Source organism: Rhinopithecus roxellana, chromosome 20 (assembly GCF_007565055.1).
Source record: "Rhinopithecus roxellana isolate Shanxi Qingling chromosome 20, ASM756505v1, whole genome shotgun sequence".
Taxonomy (NCBI): Eukaryota; Metazoa; Chordata; class Mammalia; order Primates; family Cercopithecidae; genus Rhinopithecus; species Rhinopithecus roxellana.
In genome coordinates, this window is record NC_044568.1 from 41,072,035 (window position 1) to 41,094,714 (window position 22,680).

General features: G+C 42.4%; 1 protein-coding gene across 1 annotated transcript; it reads right to left on the minus strand.

The window, feature by feature from the left end:
• Positions 1 to 4,559: 4,559 nt before the first annotated feature.
• GINS3 (GINS complex subunit 3) lies at positions 4,560 to 15,908 on the minus strand. Its single transcript, XM_010378175.2, has 3 exons — positions 15,268 to 15,908; positions 7,401 to 7,634; positions 4,560 to 6,220 (listed from the first exon to the last, which is right to left on the minus strand). Exons 1-3 carry the CDS (start codon positions 15,451 to 15,453, stop codon positions 5,990 to 5,992), a joined length of 651 nt encoding a protein of 216 aa, XP_010376477.1. The 5' UTR covers positions 15,454 to 15,908; the 3' UTR covers positions 4,560 to 5,989.
• Between the last annotated feature and the right edge of the window lie 6,772 nt (positions 15,909 to 22,680).

Below are 22,680 nucleotides of genomic sequence, written 5' to 3' on the forward strand. Positions count from 1 at the left end.
GCAAATATTCGACCGGGCACAGTGGCTCATGCCTGTAATCCCAGCATTTTGGGAGGCCGAGGCAGGTGGATCACCTGAGGCCAGGAGTTCAAGACCAGCCTGGCCAAGATGGCGAAACCCCATCTCTACTAAAAATGCTAAAATTAGCCAGGTGTGGTGGCGGGTGCCTGTAATCACAGCTACTCAGGAGTCTGAGGCAGGAGAATCGCTTGAACCTGGGAGGCGGAGGTTGCAGTGAGCTGAGATTGTGCCATTGCAACTCCAGCCTGGGCAACAGAGCAAGACTCCATCTCAAAAAAATAAATAAAAATAAATTCAATTAAATTAAAAAGAAAGAAAAGCAAATATTCTCTCTCTTCTTGATGTGCTTACCGGTAGTTTAATCCTATGCAAGCTCCAACTGGCCCCAGTGCACCTGCCTCAATTCAGTGAAACCTTGCCAATGAGCTGAACTACTGAATTAATGTAGCAAAGAGTCTAATGCAGTTTTGCTTTGAAAAATGATTGCCCTCTAAGTGCATTGTGGGACTTTGGATTGGATTCTGAAACCGGAAAAGGACATTTATGGAAAATTTGGTGAAATCTGCTTAAAGCCCGTGGTTTAGTTAAAAGTGTAGCAGTGTTAACTTCTTAGTGTACCTAAGAAGTTAGGTACCAGGTACTTGGTACACTAGGTACCAAGTGTACCATGATTATGTAACACATTAGGGAAAGTTGGGTGAAGGATATATGGGAACTCTCTGTCTTACCTTTACAACTGCTCTATAGATCTAAAATTATTTTTAAAATAAAAAGGTTGGCTGGGGGCAGTGGCTCATACCTGTAATTCTAGCACTTTGGGAGACCGAGGTGGATGGATCACTTGAGCTCAGGAGTCTGGGACCAGCCTGGGCAACATAGCGAGACCCTGTCTCTACTAAAAAAAAAAAAAAATTAGCCGTTATGGTGGTGCATGCCTGTAATTCCAGCTACTCCAGAGGCCGAGGTGGGAGAATCGCTTGAGTCTGGGAGTTAGAGGTCAAAGTGAGCTGAGATCGCACCACTGCACTCCAGCCTGGGTGACAGAGTGAGACCCTGCCTTGAGAAAAAAAAAAAAGTTGAATGAAATGATGCCTACTTTGTTGATTTGACTTGATCTTGAAAAAGCAGATACAGAAAGGAGATCTCCGCTTCTGGGTGTGTCCTCATTTGCAGCTTTTCCTAGACCATAAGGCTGGCAATGGGACAGCGTAGCCCGGGAGGAGAATGCTGCTATGCTTAAGTAAGGTTGCTTGGCAAGCGAGTTGTTTCTGGCTGCACTATGTCTCCTTTGATTAACTAGGCAGAAAAGCAGAAGCCTAAAAAAACAAAATGAGCTCAAACAAAAGCAGGCTGGGCCTGTCACCTATATTAGTCATTTGCTCTCAGGAAAAAAGTGACTCTACATTTTTCTAGACTTGTCCTTGATTCACCGTACATTTTATTTGTTACTATTAAGGATGAGAGATTTACTCCTGCTCATTCAAAAGGATAATATCAAGAGCTAGCAAAACACACACACACACACACACACACACACAAATTAGCAACAGAATGCCAGCTTTCAGATAATTCAAAAGGATATCATTCAAAAGGATAATATCAAGAGCTAGCAAAACAGAAACACACACACACACATGCACACACACACACACAGAAAGAGATATAGTAACGGAATTCCAGCTTTCAGATACCTTTCCTTAGGTTTAGAACATTTACTTAATTATCTTTTAAACAAATGTTTCTATGTGTATTCAATATTAGAAATTTATCGGCCTGGCATGGTGGCTCACGTCTGTAATCCAAGCATTCTGGGATGACAAGGCAGGTGGACTGATTTGAGCTCAGGAGTTTGAGACCAGCCTGTACCATATACTGAGACCTCGTCTCTACAAAAAATACAAAAATTAGCCAGGCGTGGTGGTGGATGCCTGTAATCTCAGCTACTTGGGGGGCTGAGGTGGGAGGGTTGTTTAAGCCTGGGAGGTCAAGGCTTAAATCACAGCTGCAGTGAGCTGTGATTGGGCCACTGCACTCCAGCTTGGGTAGCAAAGTGAGACCTTGTCTCAAAAATAAAATAAAATGACCTAAAAAGTTGCTTTCACTAGATAAGGAATGTTGAAATTATATTTCTTAGACTAGTTCTTATAGTTGGCCTGGTGCAGTGGCTCATGCCTGTAATCCCAGCACTTTGGGAGGCTGAGGTGGATGGATCACTAGGTCAGGAGATCGAGACCATCCTGGCTAACATGGTGAAACCTCGTCTCTACTAAAAATACAAAAATTAGCTGAGCGTGGTGGCACAGCTTTTCAGGAGGCTGAGGCGGGAGAATAGCTTGAACCAGGGAGGCAGAGGTTGCAGTGAGCTGTGATCGCGCCACTGCACTCCAGCCTTGGTGACAGAGCAAGACTCTGTCTCAAAAAAAAAAAAAAAAAAATTCTTATAGTTAAGCATCTACCTTACATTTTATAGATTTTTCTCCTGAACACAAAAATATCTGCTTTGAGAAATATATATACGGCCTCTGCGGTCATTTTCTTTTGCCAAGGTCAGTTTAAAATGTTACATTTTCACATAGACACAGTTGTTTCCAGCACAAAGATCAAAAGCTCCCTTGGGGTTTCTTGAAGGATTGGAGGACAGAACAGACAGAGGCAGCGTGGAACTGACTGCTGTTTGAACTTGAGTCACTCAGTGCTTCTGCATGCCAGTTTCACTAGTTCAGACACAGTATTCCAGAAACCTCGGATTCAGAGGTGCTGAGAGATTAGTGAGAAGCTCTGTAAGATGCTCAGAATTCTTAGCGAGAAGGTGGACTTTTTATTTAAAATAAGAAACAAATTATTTCTGCCATGCAAGCAATAAAGAAATTCAACATCAGATTAGCAGGGTAAAGATGACTTTTTTTTTTTTTTTTTTGAGATGGAGTCTTGCTCTGTCACCAAGGCTGGAGTGCAGTGGTATGATCTCAGCTCACTGCAACCTCTGCCCCCTGGGTTCAAGTGATTCTCCTGCCTCAGCCTCCCGAGTAGCTGGGGTTACAGGTGCCCACCACCATGCCTGGTTAATTTTCGTATTTTCAGTAGAGACAGGTTTCACTGTGTTGGCCAGGCTGGTCTCAAACTCCTGACCTCAAGTTATCCACCCACCTCGGCCTCCCAAAGTGCTGGGATTACAGGCGTGAGCCACCGCACCCGGCTCAAAGATGAGTTTTTAACGAAGTGTGCTGGGATAACTAGGTAGCCTTCATCTCTAATATCTTTTCTTTAGTAAAAGCCATGCCGTTCGTCTGCCTTTCTCTTTTCCTCCTTTATCTGGGCGACTGTTTTTGGAAACTGGGGTAACTCCCTGCAGGCAGGCAGCAGGAGATATTTAGTCTTGAGCAGAGAATCGACAAGATTGGATTTACTTTTTAACAAGAGCACTCTGACTGCTATGGTAAGAAGAGTCTGAAGGTGGAGTGGATGGTGAATGCAGGGATGCAGTTAGGGGGTGACCCCAAAACTCCAGGAAAGAAATGGTAAGGGCCTGGCCCAAGTGACAGCACCAGAGGTGATGGGGAGGTGGCCGGATGCTGCAAATGATTTGATGGTAGACCCAAAAGATATGGAGAGTGAGAGAAGGAAGGTCAGGGAGGACATAGAGTTTTTGTTCTGAGCAATAGGGAAGGATGGAGTTGTAAAAGATGGAGATGGGAAAGATCAGAGGAGGAGCAGGCCGCGGGGAAGTAGAAACATCAAGCAGGGGGTTGGATCAAGTCTGGAGCTGGAGGGAGTGATCTGAGCTGGAGATAGGAATTTGGGAGCCATCAGTGTGGAGATGGAGAGCCATGGACAGCCCAGAGCCACCCAAATCCAAAAGTCACTAACAGCAGGAGACAGAGCCTTGCCCCACTCCTCCTGGCAGCCCACATTGTCCCTGGGAAAAACCTGCATATACTGAGGTCTTCTATCTATAAGGCCACACTTATGTGGGAACAGAGTGCTTCAGGGCAAAGGGCACACATTTACTCCCTGGAGCTTGAGAGCAATTTGGTATTTGAGTCCATTTGTTGTGTGTTTTTTTTTTTTTTTTTTTTTTTAAATTAACCTCTTGAAGAGAACAAATAAAAATCCAAACGACTGACTGGAGGGCTGCTGGGGAGAGGGGTAGTCCGACAGGCCTGAAGGCAGATCTGTAATTGAAAATGGGTTCAAAGCTACCTGTAATATAATCTGTTCGAAATGTAAAATAGGGGCTGAATTTTGGAAATGAATACCTACATATTCCTGACACATGGCCCCCGAGGAATTTCTTTTTTTTAGGAAGTAGGAAAAAACGGCAGCAGACTTAGGGTTGACTTTAAATATAAAGCTATGTGTGAAAAGAATGATGCCAAAAGTTAAATAATATGCTTTTCTCGCTCTGTGAATGGTTTCTGGGGCCCTGGCTATATATAAATGCTGCGGTAGTAATGGAAATCTCATCTTCCTAGGACACAGCACCCTCCTACAGAGAATGTACCTCCTATTTATGTGTACCACACAAGCAAAAGAGCATCTGCTAAAACATGGATTTATTTGTGCATTACTGTCAGATATGATCAAAGACAAAATTCTGATAGCTTTGATGATTATCTGTAGTACTAGTGACAGAAAGAGTACTTGTACAGAACATATTCATGTACAAAGTCCATCATTTATTTAGCACTAAAATCAAATTATAAAAACATCAATTCCATCTTAAAATAGGCATTTTAAAAGCATTTCTGTGGTTCTAAGTTTGCATCAAGACAATCTAAGTTTGCATCTGCACAATCTGGATACCCAAATCCCTCTATAATCTCCAATGACAAAGACAATTTTTGCTAGTTGTGGAGTGTCAGAGGGGAAGCAGTGAAGCCCTGCGAACGGTCTAATGGGCCCAGGTAATGCTGTTTCTTTCTCAACCTGAGGTTGCATCCTTGATCTTCAGGAAAAGAGATTTGTGCTTGCTTAACCAGGTTCCAGTAAATGGTCAGGGATCTTCTATGCAATAAGGTTGCAAAATTTACTGAAGAGGAAAAAAAAGCACAATGGAGTCTTCTTGCTCTCTTACACTTGCAATGTTAGGTTTCGAAAACAGGGCCCTTCGCAGTCAGCAACCAAGTCCTGACTTCTGGATGTAATGCAGGCTGGTTAACACCCCTTAATAACTACTTTGCAATTCCCAACGACTCCCTGACAGCTTTTCTAGACAGGGAGTGGAATCAGTGTGCGGGTGCTCTTAGGCTCTCTGAGGCAAAAATAAGCTCAGTTTAACCATTTCCCTTCCGGGCTGACTGCTGAGTTACGCAGATTCCAGTTCATTAAGCCCTGAGTATAGAGTATGAGGCCAATATCTTTTCTTTAGTAAAAGCCATGCCGTTCGTCTGCCTTTCTCTTTTCCTCCTTTATCTGGGCGACTGTTTTTGGAAACTGGGGTAACTCCCTGCAGGCAGGCAGCAGGAGATATTTAGTCAGGCCAGCATGGTGGGGTGCTATCCTCTGTACAACCATGAGGAAGATGAGGCAAATAAGATCGAGAGAACATTTTGTGACCAGGCGAAGATGACCCAGTTTGTACCTGTGCTTTGTGGCTAGTGAAACTGTACATCTGAAGCTGTCCAAACTCCCAGACACAAGGAATCCCAGTCTCAACTCTAACTCTACTGTGATATATTATATGGCAGTGATTCTTATTTAGGAAGGACTTTGATTTCTCCTTGGCCGTGGGTTTTTGGGTTAAAGGGCCTGGGCTGTGGGTCAGCAGGGTGGGACGGTCCTGGAAGACTCACAGAGCCAGGGACACCCACATCCTCCAGCATGTCCAGTTCCCTATAATTCCCTATGGCCACAGGAAATAAGCCACGAAATGGGACAAGATTCTGGTTCTGTACAAGGCCAGCCAGCTCCTATCAAGGACACACAGAGGGATACGTCTACAAGGAGCCATTCTGTGTTCTTCCGGCCTTCAGTCTTCCATATCAGTGAATTTTCTCTTCTTGTAATTCTGAACGAGGTTGGAAGCTGTGATCTGAGAAGCCTGCCCCTTCTCCCAACACTGAAAGTCATTCAGTCCTTTCTGCCCTGTTTGAAATAAGCCCCTCTCCATCTCGTCTAGCCTGCCTACCAGGACTGAAGTGTCTTCGTTGTAAGCATTCTGTGAGGAGTCCATAATGCGGCGAAAACGTCCAATAAAAGTCTGGAAAACAAGGGAGTAAGAGAAGTCAAGGTTGACCTCACACCCCACAAAGTCATATCCATTTTATCTCAGAACATTTAAATGGCATGAAAAGAAAGAATGATGTGTAGGACTCAGAAGGAGGTCTGAATTCCCTCTAGCACCCAAGAAAGTTATTGCACATTGCCAAGCCTCGATTTCCTCATCTGTGAAGTGGATTGTTATGAAAATCCAGTAAGTTGTTAAGAAAACCAATGAATACATGTAATGCACCTAAAAAATGGCTAGCACACAGCAAGCTCCCTGAGAAACTTTTGTCATTATTAGCATTGTCTTATTAGCATTGTCATTAGTCATTAGTAGCAAATGCTTCTGTCCCAAGAGACAGAAATGATGGTTTCTTCTAACAGTAACAGAATAAAAAATAATTATGAAAAATTAAAATAAGGTTATACCATAAAGGATGGGAACAGATGTATAACATTGTTTTGTCCTGGAAAAGTAATAACAATATGAGTTATTGTTTATTACACGGTGTTACATAGTTTTACCACAACTCTACAATTTTGGCACTATTATCATCTCCATCAATTCTTACAGGTGAATTGATGTCTACAGAGGTCAAGTAGCTTGACGAAGTCATATTGCTAGTTCATGGCAGGGCCAAGCCCTAACCCCAGAACAAAGGAAGGAAACAAATAACCCAATAACTCTTGTATTTCCAACAGGAACTCTCAGGCCAGGGCTGGAACTGTGTATCTAAGTGCCTGTCATCTGTAATGTACCATCACCCTTTTTTGTCTTTTTTCTTTTTAATAGAGATGGGATCTCACTATATTGCCCAGGTTGGTCTTGAACTCCTGGGCTCAGTAATCCTCCCGCCTTGGCCTCCCAAAGTGCTGGGATTACAGGTGTGAGCCACCACACCTGGCCATCATCACCCTGTTCTCATTTCCTAGAGTTCCTGCTGGCCTTAACTTGTAGCAAGCAAATATGAGTAGTAGCAGACAAGTCATATTAAAAAAAGTGTGTGTGTATGTGTATATATATAATATATAATGGGAAGACAGTGTAACTGTAGGCTGACCTGGAATAATAACAAACTAAATTTACAAGTCATACACTGTCCTGGGTAAAAGTAGTATCTGGGCTGGCTCCTGAGACAGGTGCAGCACCACAGGTTTTCACACCCATTACTTGCCTGCAGCAGAGACTGGGAAATGTCTGCATTCTCGGGACTGTCAAAATGCAGGAGTTGGGAGCCAAACCCGTAGAAATGGGGCCCCATTTTGTGGAGGTCCACCACATTGGCATCCGCACTGAACACGGTCCTCCAGCCCTCCTGGTAGATCTTGGGGAGTTCCACAGAAAGGATCCGTCGCTTGTTGTCAAAAAGTCCTTTTGCCAGCCACAAGGGGAGTTCAAGCTTGGAACCCTGCAGCATGCATGAATGTAGATTTTAAAAACAGATAAATAACATAGGAAATGTGTGTGATGAAAAGGAAATACACATCGCCTGAGCAATACTACCTTTTCTCTCTGAGGGAGTGGCCGTCAAGCACAGAAGACCTGGTCGTGACTTGAAGCAATGAAGTGCGTGGGCTGAAGTTTTATGTGATGATAGAATGGAGAGAGAAAATGGACTTATACAACAAAAACATGGTGGAGAACAAAAATGTAGGATAAGAGAGAGTCTTCTAACTAACACAAATAAAAACTGTCCAATTGTAGACACTTCAGAACTATAGTAAACATTTCCTTTTTCTTCGAATATTCAATATTTATTCTAAATATCCAATTGCCGAGTGCCTGCTATGTGCTAAGCACCCTACTGGGTGCTAGGGGTCAGAAAGAAAAATAGGATCAACCTGAGCTGGGGTGGCAGCCCCTTCCCATCCCACTTCACAGCTTCAGAGATGACAGAACACATGTCTCTAGTTTTTAAAGCCTCAACAGAATTAGAAAACAAGATAAGGTGGTCATGACAGACCAGAAATTAAGAGTCATAGATCTCCAAAAAATCAAAGGCAAACAACTGGATTGAGTGAAGCAGTAAAAGCCAAAAACTCTCACAAGGGAGAACTGTTGCAAAAAGATGGGAACAGCTTTGTGGGAGTGGAAGCAGAGCTTCTGGCAAACTGCACAGGACTCGACAGACCAACATTGAGTTCAAGGCTGCCAACACCACCAGGACATGAGGGCCTAAGATCTGAGACAGAAGGGACGGATGTAAGCCCTCTATCTGACATCGAATAGCAGAGAAATTAGGTGCCAACTTTAAGATGAATTTAAAAATCAAATGGAAATTCCAGAACTGAAAAATATAACAATTGAACCTAACAAGTCAATAGATTAAATCAAATTTAACATGTTTACTGGACTGGATATGGATGAAGAGAGGACTGTGAATGGGAGAAAAGGTCAATAGAAAATATTCAGACTAAAGCATCTAGAGAAAAAACAGAGAAGAGCCTAAGAGATGTATGAAATAAGGTGTAAAAGAAAGAAAAACTTCAACATGCATGTATTTTAATGGGGAGGAGGGACAGACTGAGGCAAAATAAATGTCTGAAGAGATAATAGCTATACAGTATTCAAAATTAAAAAAAGATATCAAACCACAGATTCAAGGAACATTATGAATAACAAGTATTAATAGAATAAATACTAATAAAATCACAACTAGGCATATATTACCTGAATTGTGAGACCAAAGACAGAGAAAATCTTAAAAACAGCTGTAGATGGGAGTGAGGAACACACTGCCTTTAAAGAAGGAACATTAAGAGTTAAAGCCAACTTCTTAGCCAGGCGCAGTGGCTCATGCCTGTAATCCCAACACTTTGGGAGGCCAAGGCAGGCAAATCACCTGAGCTCAGGAGTTAGAGACGGGCCTGACCAACATGGTGAAACCCTGTTTCTACTAAAAATACAAAAATTAGTCAGGCATAGTGGTGGGCGCCTGTAATCCTAGCTACTTGGGAGGCTGAGGCAGGAGGCTCACTTGAACCCGGGAGGTGGAGTTTGCAGTGAGCCGAGATCACACCATTGCACTCCAGCCTGGGCGACAGAGTGAGACTCCATCTCAAAAAAAAAAAAAAAAAAAAGCCAACTTCTTAACAGAAACTATGGAAGACGCAAAACAATGAAAATTGATTTTTTTAATGTGCTAAAAGAAAATAACTGCGAGTGTAAAATCTTATACCCAGTGAAAATATTCTTTAAAAGTAAAGGTGAAATAAAGGCATTTCCATAGAGAAAGGATGCAGAAAACAGTTAACATGGTAGGCCTGAGACTGCTATCTTAGCAAGGCCTGCTTGTAAGGTTGGCCCTTGGTTGGCATCTGGGAACTTGGATTTCAGAAGAGGGATTCTCACCCGTCCCAGAACCAATGAGAGTGTGCCTGAACTGTTTGTGCAAACAATGCGATTCATGTTGACCAACTGCTTTGCCTCTGGAAGTCTGAATTTTGGTCTGTGCTGGACAGAAAGTGCCACATGAACAGCCTCCAATAAAACCCTGGGGACTGAGTCTGTAACAAGCTTCCCTGGTAAACAGTATTTCACACATTTTATCAGAATTCAAATTACTGGAGAATTTAAGTGTGTCCTGTGTGACTCCACTAGGAGAGGACTCTTGGAAGCTTGTGCCTGGTCTCCTCCAGACTTTACTCCATGCAACCTTTCCCTCTGCTGATTTTGCTTTATATCCTTTTGATGTAATAAATCTTAACCATGAGCTGAGTCCTTTGAGTCTTCTTAGTGAACCATGAAATCTGGGTTGGTTCTGGGGATCTGTGACACAGACAGAAACTGAGAATTATCACCAGAAGATCCAGAGTAAGGGAATTCTGAAGAGAGAATGAAAATGATTCCAGAAAGAACTATGGAAATGCAAAAAGCAAAAAAGAGTAATGAAAAGAATATGTAAGTGGATATATAATAATAGTGTTTTATAGGGTTTTCAATGAGTCAAATTAGAATACATCATGATTAACACAAGTGACAAAATGGGTTTAAGTGTTCTAAGATTCTAGTCATTTCTGTGAAGTAGTGAAAGTAGTAACTTATATAACATTCTTTTTAGTCAAAAATGATTGTGTAATATATTTAAGGTAGCCACTAAAATAAAAGAAGAATATATAACTAAATAAACTAATAAAAAGGTAAATGAATAGCAAAATAAATTTGATTAATGCAAAAGAAGTCAAGAAAGGATAGAAAAAGAAAGCTAAAACACAGATGGGACATAAGAAAAAAGTAGGAAGGTAAAAATGAACACAAATATGTCAATATTAAATTAAATGTAAATGGATTAAATATACCAATTAAAAATCAGCACACTGAATAAAAAACAAAACCCAACTACATGCTGCTTAAAAAGAGACATACCTTAAATATGAAGACACAGAAAAATTAAAAATAGGATGAAAAAATGTCATGTAAACACTAATCAAAAGACAGGAACATTACTAGAGATAAAGAGGGACATGTGACAACAATAAAAGGGTCATTATATCTACCAGAAAATTAATATTTGTCTAAATGAACAGAAGGATAAACAGACAAATCCATAATCATAGTGAGAAACTTTAACATTTTTTTTTTTTTAAGAGATGGGTTCTTGTTCTGTCACCCAGGCTGGAGTGCAATAGTCTTCTAGGCTCAAGTAATCCTCCTGCCTCAGTCTCCTGAGTAGATGGGACCATAGGCATGTGCCACCACACTCAGCTAATTTTTCAATTTTTCCTAGAGAGAGGGTCCTGCTATGTTGCCTAGGCTGATCTCAAACTCCTGGCCTCAAGTGATCCTCCCACCTCTACCTCCCAAAGTGCTAGGGTTATAGGCAGGAGCCACTATGCCTGGTCCACATGTTTTTCAGGATTTAAAAAAAAAAAAAAAAAAATTGCAAGGATAGAGACTATCTCAACAAAACAATTAACAAATGAGCTAATTCACACATACAGATTATTTATTGGACACCATGACTTCACACAGACATCTTTTCAAGTCCACACAGAATGGTTAAATTAGTCTTATGCTTTGCCATAGAGCAAGTCTCAGCAACTTTCAAAAGACTGAAATCATGCAGACTATGTTTTCTGGCCACAGTGGAATCAAGCTAGAAATAAAAAGCAAAAATGGTAAATGACCAACCCAAAATGTTTGAAATTAAGCACTAGTCTTGTAAATACCTATGGGTCAAAAAAGAAATCACAATAGAAATTAAACAGTTTTTTAAAATTTTTATTTATTTTTTTGAGACATTATATTGCTGTGTCACCTAGGCTGGAGTGCAGTGGTGTGATCATGGCTCACTGCAGTACTGACCCTCCAAGGCTTAAATGGCCCTCTTGCCTCAGCCTCCTGAGTAGCTGGGACCACAGGTGTGTGCTACCGTGCCTGGCATTTTTTTATTTTTATTTTTTGTAGAGATGGGGACTCACTATGTTGCCCAGGCTGGTCTCGAATTCCTGGGCTCAAGTGATCCTCCCGCCTCCACCTCCCAGTGTTGGGTTTATAGGTGTGAGCCACTGTGCCTGGCCTAAAAAGTATTTTAGTTCATTGATAATGAAAATATAACACATCAAAACTTATGAAATGCAATTAAAGTTGTACTTAACAGAAATGTATCGCTATGAATGTATAAAAGAAGACTGAAAAATTAATGATCTAAGTTTCCATTTCAAAATGTGGGTGTGTGTGTGGTGGGGAATAATAGAAAATTAAACCCAAATAAAGTAGAAGAATTAAGAACTTAATGACCTAAAATAAGGTACAAAAGAGAAAACTAACAGAGTCCTAAGTTAGTTCTTTTAAAAGAATAAAAAAATTGATAGACTCCTGGCAAGGGTAATCAAGAAAGGGAGAACACAACTTATTAATATTAAAAATAAAAATAAGGGCACCACTGTAATCCTACTGACATTAAAAAGATAGTAAAGGAAATTCTGAACATTGTACTGATACCATTGAAAATTTAGACCAAAAAAAAAAAAAAAAAGATACAAAAATTAGCTGGGCGGCCGGGTGCGGTGGCTCAAGCCTGTAATCCCAGCACTTTGGGAGGCCGAGATGGGCGGATCACGAGGTCAGGAGATCGAGACCATCCTGGCTAACATGGTGAAACCCCGTCTCTACTAAAAAACACAAAAAACTACCCAGCTACTCAGGAGGCTGAGGCAGGAGAATGGCGTAAACCCGGGAGGCAGAGCTTGCAATGAGCTGAGATCCAGTCACTGCACTCCAGCCTGGGCGACACAGTGGAGACTCCGTCTCAAAAAAAAAAAAAAATTAGCTGGGCATGGTGGCATGCGCCTGCAATCCCAGCCACATAGGTGGCTGAGGTGTGACGATCACTTGAGCCTGGGAGGTCAAGGCTGCAGTGAGCCGTATCACACCACTGCACTCCAGCCTGGGCAACAGAGCAAGACCCTGTCTCAAAAAAAAAAAAAAAAAAAAAAAGATAAAATGGTCAAATTTTTAGTTAAAAACCAATATACCAAAACGAACACAAGAAGAAATAAAGTCTGAATAATTCTATAAATGAAATTAAATGTCATACAAACCTTCCTACCCAAATCTCCCATGCAGAAGGATTCTAAAGTATTAATGGAGACACTCTGCACTCAAAGAAGTGGAACATGACTCCCTCCTCCTTCAGTGAGTGATAATGACTTCCATCCAAAGAGTACAGTATGAAAACGTGGAGCAACCTCATGAACGTTACCTCTGCCAAGGTTCAAATGAAGAGTAAAAAGTCCTGTTGATAGCAGGTACCCTTAATATGTGATGAAAATGGCACTTTGCCTCTGTGGTCTTCCTCCCTAAAGCTGATAACCAAGTCTAATCCTGAGAAAAAAGTATAAAAACAAAAACAAAGGTGGCTGTGCGAGGTGACTCACACCTGTAATCCCAGCACTTTGGGAGGCTGAGGTGGGTGGATCACTTGAAGTCAGGAGTTCCAGACCAGCCTGGGCAACCTGGTGAAACCCTGGCTCTACTAAAAATACAAAAATTAGCTGGGTGTGATAGTGGGCACCTGTAATCCCAGCTACTTGGGAGGCTGAGGCAGGAGAATCGCTTGAACCCAGGAGGTGGAAGAGGCTGTAGTGAGCTGAGATTATGTCACTGCACTCCAGCCTGGATGACAGGGCAACTCTGTCAAAAAACCAAAAAACCAAAACCAAAAACAAAACTACCCCAAAACCAAAGATTTCCAATTGAGAAACATTTTACAAAATACCTGACCACCACTCCACAAAACCGTCAAGGTCATTAGAACAAGGAGGTCTGATTAACTGTCAGGAGGCTAAGGAAACATGTCTACTAAATGCAATGTGGTATCCTAGGTGGAATCCTGAAACAGAAAAAGGACATTAACTAAAAACTAAGGAAATATGAATAAAGTCTGGGCAGCATAGCGCCATGTTTACCAGTGTTTATGGGAACGAAATCCTCATTTGCTAGGATACAAAGTCAACAGATAATGTCTACATCCAAACAACAACAACAACAACAACAAAAAAGAACCCAACAAGGTAAGTTTAAGAATATTATTTAGAAATACATAGATGAATCTTAAGACACCACTAAAAAAGGTACATGAGCCCTGTGGACTTGGAGGGGGAAGTGGGAAAAGCAAGGCAGGGCCTGTTATTTTTTCTTTTCTTTTTTTTTTTTTTTTTTGAGACGGAGTCTCGCTCTGTCGCAGGGGCTGGAGTGCAGTGGCCGGATCTCAGCTCACTGCAAGCTCCGCCTCCCGGGTTCACGCCATTCTCCTGCTTCAGCCTCCGAGTAGCTGGGACTACAGGCGCCCGCCACCTCGCCCGGCTAGTTTTTTGTATTTTTTAGTAGAGACGGGGTTTCACCGTGTTAGCCAGGATGGTCTCGATCTCCTGACCTCGTGATCCGCCCGTCTCGGCCTCCCAAAGTGCTGGGATTACAGGCTTGAGCCACCGCGCCCGGCCTATTTTTTCTTATAAATCTTTCGGTACTATTTGACTCGAGATGGAGTCTTGCTCTGTAGCCAGGCTGGAGTGCAGTGGCACAATTTCAGCTCACTGCAAACTCCGCCTCCTGGGTTCAAGCAATTCTCCTGCCTCAGCCTCTGAGTAGCTGGGACTACAGGCGCCCGCCACCACAGTCAGCTAATTTTTGTATTTTTAGTAGAGATGGGGTTTCACCATGTTGGGCAGGATGGTCTTGATCTCTTGACCTCGTGATCCGCCAGCCTCGGCCTCCCAAAGTGCTGGAATTACAGGAGTGAGCCACCGCGCCCGGTCTACTTGACTTTTAAAACGTTGGTTATGTATTACTTTGATAAAAGTTAACTTGAAACAAACAGACCAAACAAAAAACATCGTTCTAAACAAAACAGGTGAAACAGGAAATCCAACATAACCATTACAAGCCCTGTTCTTGGGACAGTTTTATATTTGAAGCTATACGACCTTTGGTTCCGAATCCCAGCTCACCACTAACTGAAGCTCCTGGCCAAGTGACCCAACGTTTCTGGCTGTTGAAGGATTAAAGGGAAAAGCTTACTCCCCACACCCATCCATGCTGGCACTAAGTAAGCCCTCAGTAAGTGGGTGCTGATCCTGTCATCATTATGCAGGCATGAATCTAGCAACTTGGGGTTCCCACTTATCACATGCTCTTACAGAGCCCAAAGCTGTTTTAAGGCAAACATAATCAGAACTCTAATTCTGAAGTATTCAGCTGGAGCCAATCTTCAAGCATTCAACACACGTTGCAGGGGGTGGTGGGGGAAGACACTAACGAATTTGGACAGTTTCAAAAATGAAATCAATGTTGGAGGCTGCTTGGCGACCCAGGATAAATGTAGTTTCACCACAGATGGCGAACAACAAGTCTGGAGACCACCCTGAGCGCGACGGGATCCCCGCAGAGTTTCCAGGAAGAAGTCGTTAGCGCCTTCGGCCGTGGCTCCACGAAAACTACAAATCCCAGGGGGCAACGCGCCCCGACGCGGCGTCCCAGGGCCGCGAGGCCCGCCGGGAGCTGAAGTCTTTCCGGGCGGGACCCCGCACCCAAAGGCTCACCTGTGGGACGGCGTTGTCAGTCTCGGCGCCTGCGCTCCGCTCCAGGAAGAAAGGGGCAAGGCGAGGCAGGGCGGTCTCCGTGCGTACCGGCAGCTTCTCGTGGGACATCAGAATGTCGTCCAAAGAAAGAAAGTTCTCCTCAGGCCCCAGCGCACCCGACTCCACTCGGAAATAAGCCTCCGACATGGCGGCCACTTGAGCTTCTCCGCTTCCACTCGCGTGATTCGGAGGAGCCTCAGGGAGTTAGGGGTGTACAAGACGGGGAGGCGGACACTGGGAAGTATGGTTGGGGTCAGGAAAGTGGATTGAAACTCGTTTCCCGCGCCCAGGGACGCGTCAGACAGGAGCAGTCGATTCGGACGGTACCGCCCAGGCAGAAGCAATCGACCAAGTCTGCAGATTTAGAGCAGCTGGACAGGGCAGGGGAGCGGTAGGTGGGGGCGCCGGAAGTTCTCTTCCCTCCGCTTGTTGCCCAGTAGGGGAACGTTACGAAGAAGCTGGAACGCTCGCTGAAGCTCCTGGACGCATTTGTACTGGATTGTGTTCATGTGATCCTTAAATATTTATATGAAATTAAAAACACTTTGCAACACTTTTAGGGGTTTAAAATAAAGGCATCTTGTGCCCTTCACTCCAGGCCTAAGTCCAACTCTTTCCTACAGTTTTTTTCACTGTGCAACTCCGTTAATCTTGGTATTTGAAAGAAATGTTAAACAAAAACTTCCAGCACTATCCCCAGCGAGTTATCATAGTCTAGATGATGAACCAGTGTGTTGTATTTGGTTAGTATTTTGGTGGGGGTTGGATGGGGTGGGTAGAGGGGTGGAGCACTAGACTGCACATGGTTTTCAAAGGTTGTGAGTGTACTTCAGGGTATCCTACCTCATCATCAACTGACAATCTCCTTTTGTGGCTCTGAATTTAAATCCCTAAAAATGGAAATCCAATTGGTCCAGTTTATCGATTGGTCCAGGCAGGCCACAATGGTCACAGATCGCCAGCCACCCTATAGATGGGGGTGCCTGTGTTGGGTGCGATCACTATCCAGTGACCAGGGGAAGGACCCTGGTCGCATAGTATCAGGTTCGATGACTGTCCTCAGCCAGGGCTATGGGGTGGTAGCAGATTGTTGAGAGATGCACTACAGAACTTACTTTGTCTAGAAGAGCATTTCTGTGGCTACTGGAGTTGGGAGTAAAGGGTGTGTGGGAAGTGAGGTGTGTATTAATCGTGGATTTTAGTTTCTGTTTTCTGTATTTTATGATGCATTGACATCTTGGGGCCTTGGGGACCTGGGGAAGAATTGCCCCTCCAGAGTTAGCTAATTCCTAGAGATAGCAAACAACTTGCTTGTGAACACCCCTTTCATATACAAACCAACCAACCCAAGCCTATATCCCCACACCACCTTTATCCATCTCACACACCAATATTTTCCCTGCCCCAAGTCACTGTAATAAATCACCCCATGGCCAAGTACCAGACAACTAAAATTCACCCCTATATCCCAGAGCTCGCCAACATTATTCAAACTATTCAATCCTAAGCTTGCTCAGACTTCCCTTCCCTGCCTCGCCCATTGCTTCCCACGGCAATAAAGGCTCTGGGCTTTCTCCTTGCTCCCCCTACTTCCTCACTGACCCTAATACTCTCTCGTGTGGTCATAGGCACAGTCCCTTCTCTTAAGAACTATAAAACTTTCAAAGGCATTGGCCACTAATTCATTGATTGTCATCACCCAGTCACCTTTATAAATGAAATTCAGAGGACAATGAAAACAAGGTACAGTGGGGTGGAAAGGCATGGCCAAACTCTGGAAAGTCTTGGTACCTTTCTAAGGAGTTAGGCCATTCCATAGAAAATGGGAGGAAAATGCAAGGTTTGGGGGCAAATAATAACATAAATCTGAGCTTCAGGAAGAGAATTCCAGCAGTAGATAAAGAAGAGAGAGATTAGATACTTGGAAGCTGTTCAATGGGCAGTATTTGGCAACCAATTGGATATAGGAAGTGAAGTATAGAGAGTAGTCAGAGATTCAAGTTTTGAACCTGGTTGACCGGGTGGATGGACATGTCATGAATAGATACACAGAACACAGGAATAGGGGCAGTTGGAGGGAAAGGATGAGTTCAGTTTGGGACACATGGTGTCCAGGAGATACTAGACAGGAAGGTCTGCAGCCCAATGGAGAAAGCAGCCTAGAAGCTTTAGAAAGGAGGCACTTTGAGAGGCAGTTATATGAAGGTTTTTTCCTTTTTCATATTTTAAATGTTCGGTTTGTGATACAGTCCAATGTAAAAATAAACACAATCTGCAGTGATAATTAAAATTTCTCTGATGACATGGATATATGGTACTGGATGTAGTTTGAGATAGAAATATAATTTGGCTAATTGAAGGCAATGTTATTTACTGCCAAGGACAGTAAGCTATTTTTTATGCTGATATAATTAAGATAGATGCATACCGATTTATTGATGCCAAAGAAAGGCATTATCTTCATACAAAGACTAGAATACTGGCTCCAAACTCAAATACCACTATTATTTTAATAATAAAGTAACAGGCCAATGTTTAACATAAAATCAGATTGCCTTATTTGTCTTATTTAATGTCTTGGCTCATCATGAAACTATCATTGTGTATATATTGTTACTCTTTTTAAACTATCCTTTTGTTGAAGTAATGAACAAGTGAATAAATCAGAAAAAGGTGAAATTAACGAATATTTCAGCTTATGATGCTGAACTGCATCAATTCATTTGACAAAAGTGGCATGTGGTTTTCAAGCACAGATATGTGTTAATAGCTTAAATCCTAAGAGCCAGTAGTATTTCTGTTCTCTGAGAAAGCTGATACTGATAATATTCAGAGTATATTTGGTATATTTACAATATACAAAATTTCAGTATTCTGAAAAATGTCTGCTGGATCCTTGAAAATAGAGTATTTTTTTCATTATAATCCTTTCAAGATTTCAGAATCATAGAACTGCAGTGTTTTATAACTTAGAACAAGTGTTTTTGGTGAACAGGGCAGGGGCTGCTTTAGCTTTAATGACTTGCCCTCAAAAGTCACAGCCTCCAAAGAACACACAGGCTTTAGATGAGCAAAACCTCAAGCAACTTTTACATCTGTTCTTTTGAATCCCAGTGCTTTCTAAATTTCTTTCATTGAGTGAGGAGATTGTGGTGCAAGTGACAGAAATGCAAATCTGGGGGTGGGGAGAAAAAGGAGAAATATGAAAAACTGTGCACATGGTTCATTGAAAGAAAAAGAAAGAAAAAAGAAATGTTTTGGGCACCATCCTTCCAGTTGTCTGCTCAGGCCAAAATTTTGGGGTTTTCCTTGATCTCCTCTCCTAACCCTTACACTTTGTAGTGGCTCATCAGCTAACTGGCCCATCAGCAAATGTTGACTTAACATTCATATTTCTAGAATCTGACCATTTCTCATCATTCTGGTTTAAGTCACCATCACCTCTTTCTTGAATTTTTGCATTAGCTCTCTAGTCTCCTTGCTTCTGCCCATGACCTCCCTGTTGTTCCTTAAGCATCCCAGACACACTTGATCCTCAGTGCTTTGCATTGTCTGTTCTGCTACCTGAATTGTGTTTCTCTTGGATTTTCACATGGCTTGTCCCTTTCAGGTCTTTACTCAAAAGTCACTCTCGTGATGAGGTTTTCCCTGGCCACCCTATCTAAAATTTTAACTATTTAACAACAGTTTTAACTTACACACTTGATACCCCCTGCTGTGGTTTGACAATACCCCGCAAAATTCATGCGTTGGAAACATAATCCCCAATACAACGATGTTGGGATGTGAGGTCTAATGGGAAGTGTTTAGATCATGAGGGTTCTACCCTCAAGAAGGGATTAATGCCATTATAAAAAGGGGTTGGGGGAGTGGGTTCCCTCTCTACACATGCCATGTGAGAACACAGAATTTGTCCCCCTGTTGGCCCTTCTGACTTCCACCATGTGAGGACAGCAAGAAGGCCCTCATCAGATGCCGGTGCCTTGATCTTGGACTTCCCAGCCTCCAGAATTATGAGAGAATAAATTTCTGTTATTTAGAAATTACCAAGTCTCAGCTATTCTGTTACAGCAGCACAGAATGGACCGACACCCACCTTTCCCTTCAGCACTGATCAGTCTCTAACTATATATTTTACTTATCTTGTTTATTTTACTTTGTTATTTTTCTTTTGAGAAGGAGTTTTGCTCTTGTTGCCCAGGCTGGAGTGCAATGGCACAATCTCTACTCACTGCAACCTCCACCTCCCGGTTTCAAGTGATTCTCTTGCCTCAGCCTCCTGAGTAGCTGGGATTACAGGCATCTGCCACCACACCCAGCTAACTTTGGTATTTTTAGTAGAGACGGGGTTTCACATGTTGGCCAGGCTGGTCTTGAACTCCTGAACTCAAGTGATCTGCCTGCCTAGGCCTCTCAAAGTGTTGGCATTACAGGCATGAGTCACCATGCCCGGCCATTTATCTAGTTTATTGTCTGTTACCCCTAATAGAACATTAGCTCCATGAGGGTGGGGATATGTTTTAGTTTCTTTTTCAATGCTATGTCACTGCTGCCTAGTGTGTATTGGGCACTTTGTAAGTATTTATTGAGTGATTTAGTGTCTCTTTATTTAGAGTAGTAATATTAAATTTCCTTTAAAACATCAAGTAAAAGTTTTAAGTAAATAATAGTACAGATGATATGTAGGTATTATAGTGGTTACGAAATGTAGCAGTAAAACACTGAAAATACTAAGTTAAAGTGGTTAAAAAATAATTTGCTGGGCCGGTCGCGGTGGCTCATGCCTGTAATTCCAGCACTTTGGGAGGCCGAGGCGGGCAGATCACGAGGTCAGGAGTTCGAGATCAGCCTGGCCAGCCCGGTGAAATCCCATCTCTACTAAAAATACAAACACTTAGCCAGGCATGGTGGTGTACACCTGTAGTCCCAGCTACTTGGGAGGCTGAGGCAGGAGAATTGCTAGAACCTGGCAGGTGGAGGTTGCAGTGAGCCGAGATTATGCCACTGTACTCCAGCCAGGGGGACAGAGGGAGACTCTGTCTCCAAAAAAAAAAAAAAAAAAAAAAATTGTTTGCCAAGATACATGCTAGTCACAATATAATTCTGTAGATCCATGAGCTTAAGTCATTAATATCATGATGAAAGTTCATTGATTGGGCTCCAGTAATGTAGATTTTGTTGAGTTTTCGTAGAACTGTACTGAATTTTACCTTTATATCAACTGTAAAAAAGGAATGCTTAAGCAAATACAATTTTAAATGGCCTAGTTCCCTACCTATGAAGCATTTCCAGCAGCTGTTTCTAGTCAATTGCTGTGTTACTTCAGGAAGCCAACAGGCCTGAGTAGGGTCCAATTTTTACCACTTTAATTGGATTTGTAACCTTGGGTGAGTTACCTCTCAGAAGCTTCTGTATCTGTAAAATGGAGATAATGATAGCAGCTCACAGAGTTGTGGTGCGGGTAGGACAAATAAGCTAATACCCAGTTGGCCCTCGAACAATGAGAAGGTCAGGGCACTGACCCCTACACAGTCAAAAATCTACATATAACATTTTAAATTTAAAAAATTATTTTTAAAATTTTTATTGAGGTGAGATCTTGCTATGTTGCCCAGGCTGGTCTCGAACTCCTGGCCTCAAGCAATCCTCCTACCTCAGCCTCCCAAAGTGCTGGGATTATAGGTGTGAGCCACTGGCTTACATATAACTTCTGACTTCCCAAAAACTTAGCTACTACTAGTCTGCTGTTGACCAGAAGCCTTATTGATAACAGTTGATAACAGATATTTTACATGTTATATGTATTATATACAGAAGCGTTACTGAACAGTTAACAGATATTTTGCGTATTATATGTATTATATACTGTATTCTTATAATAAAGTAAGCCAAATAAAAGAAAATGTTAAGAAAACCATAAGGAAGAGAAAATACATTTACTATTCATTGAGTGGAAGTGAGTCATGATAAAGGCCTTCATCATTGTCATCTTCATGTTGTATAGACTGAGGAGGAGGAGGAAGAGGAAGGGCTGGTCTTGCTATCTCAGGGGTAGCCAAGGTGAAAGAAGTGGAGGACTTGCAAGGGGAGGTAGGAGAGTCAGACACACATGGTATACAGTTTTTTTTTTTTTTTTTTTTTTGAGATGGAGTCTCGCTCTGTTGCCCAGGCTGGAGTGCAGTGACACGACTTCGGCTCACTGTAACCTCCGCCTTCCAGGTTCAAGTGATTCTCTGGCCTCAGCCTCCTGGGTAGCTGGGATTACAGGCACAGGCTGCCACACCCGGCTAGTTTTTGTATTTTTAGTAGAGATGAGGTTTCGCCATGTTGGTAAGGCTGGTCTCGAACTCCTAACCTTGTGATCCGCCCACCTTGGCTTCCCAAAGTGTTGGGATTACAGGCGTGAGCCACCATGCCCAGCCCATGGTATAACTTTTATTGAAAAAAGCTTCACGTATAAGTGGGGACTCACGCAGTTCAAACCAACCCATGTTATTCAAGGGTCAGCTGTATACAAAGCACTGAGCTCAGGGCCTAGCCCACAATAAGAGCTCAATAAATGTCTTTCTTATCATCATTATTCATGTTTGTTTAGTGCTGCGTCCTCAGCACCTCAGAGAATACCTGGGACATAGCAAGCACTCCATGAACATTTGTCAAATGGCTGTCATTATTGATGATCATCTGTTAAATAGCTGTCATTATTGATGATCATCCTTGGTCTAGGCTTGGCTACACTTGTCTCCCCTTCAGTTCCAGTTACCAAATATATTTGAAGGTGATAAAGTATTGTTCTCCAACTTTTTCCTGCAAAAAATTAGGTAGAATTTATCTCCTATGAGATCAAATTATTACAGTTATTTGTGTTTTGGAATTACAGTACCATGTTTGAAATCTTACTACGAAAGATTAATAGATCTGAACCATTGGAGTTCATTTTTACATAATTTAGATGTTCTTTTGGTTGAGCTATTTCTTGAGCACTGCTCCAAAACGCCTTCCATGAGATCAAAATAAATTGATGGGCATGATGCAACCTTGTGTGTGGGTAGCACCAATTTTAGATTCTTCCCACAGTCTTCAGCAGCACTAACAGAAATTGTTAACCCGTCTTATATATTGAGAGATATTGTATGTGCGTGTATGTGCGTGTGTGTGTGTGTCCCTCTTAACTTGCAAAGAAGAAGCTATTGCATCATTATAAGAGAGGTACCTGTTAATTCAACTTCATCAGGCAGGGCTGGTTTCTCCAAGGCCTCTCTCCTTGCATGCAGATGGCTGTCATCTCGCTATGTGCTCACATGGCTATTCCTCTGTGTGCATGCATCCTTGGAGTCTTTCTCTTCTTATAAGACACCAGTCATATTGGATTGG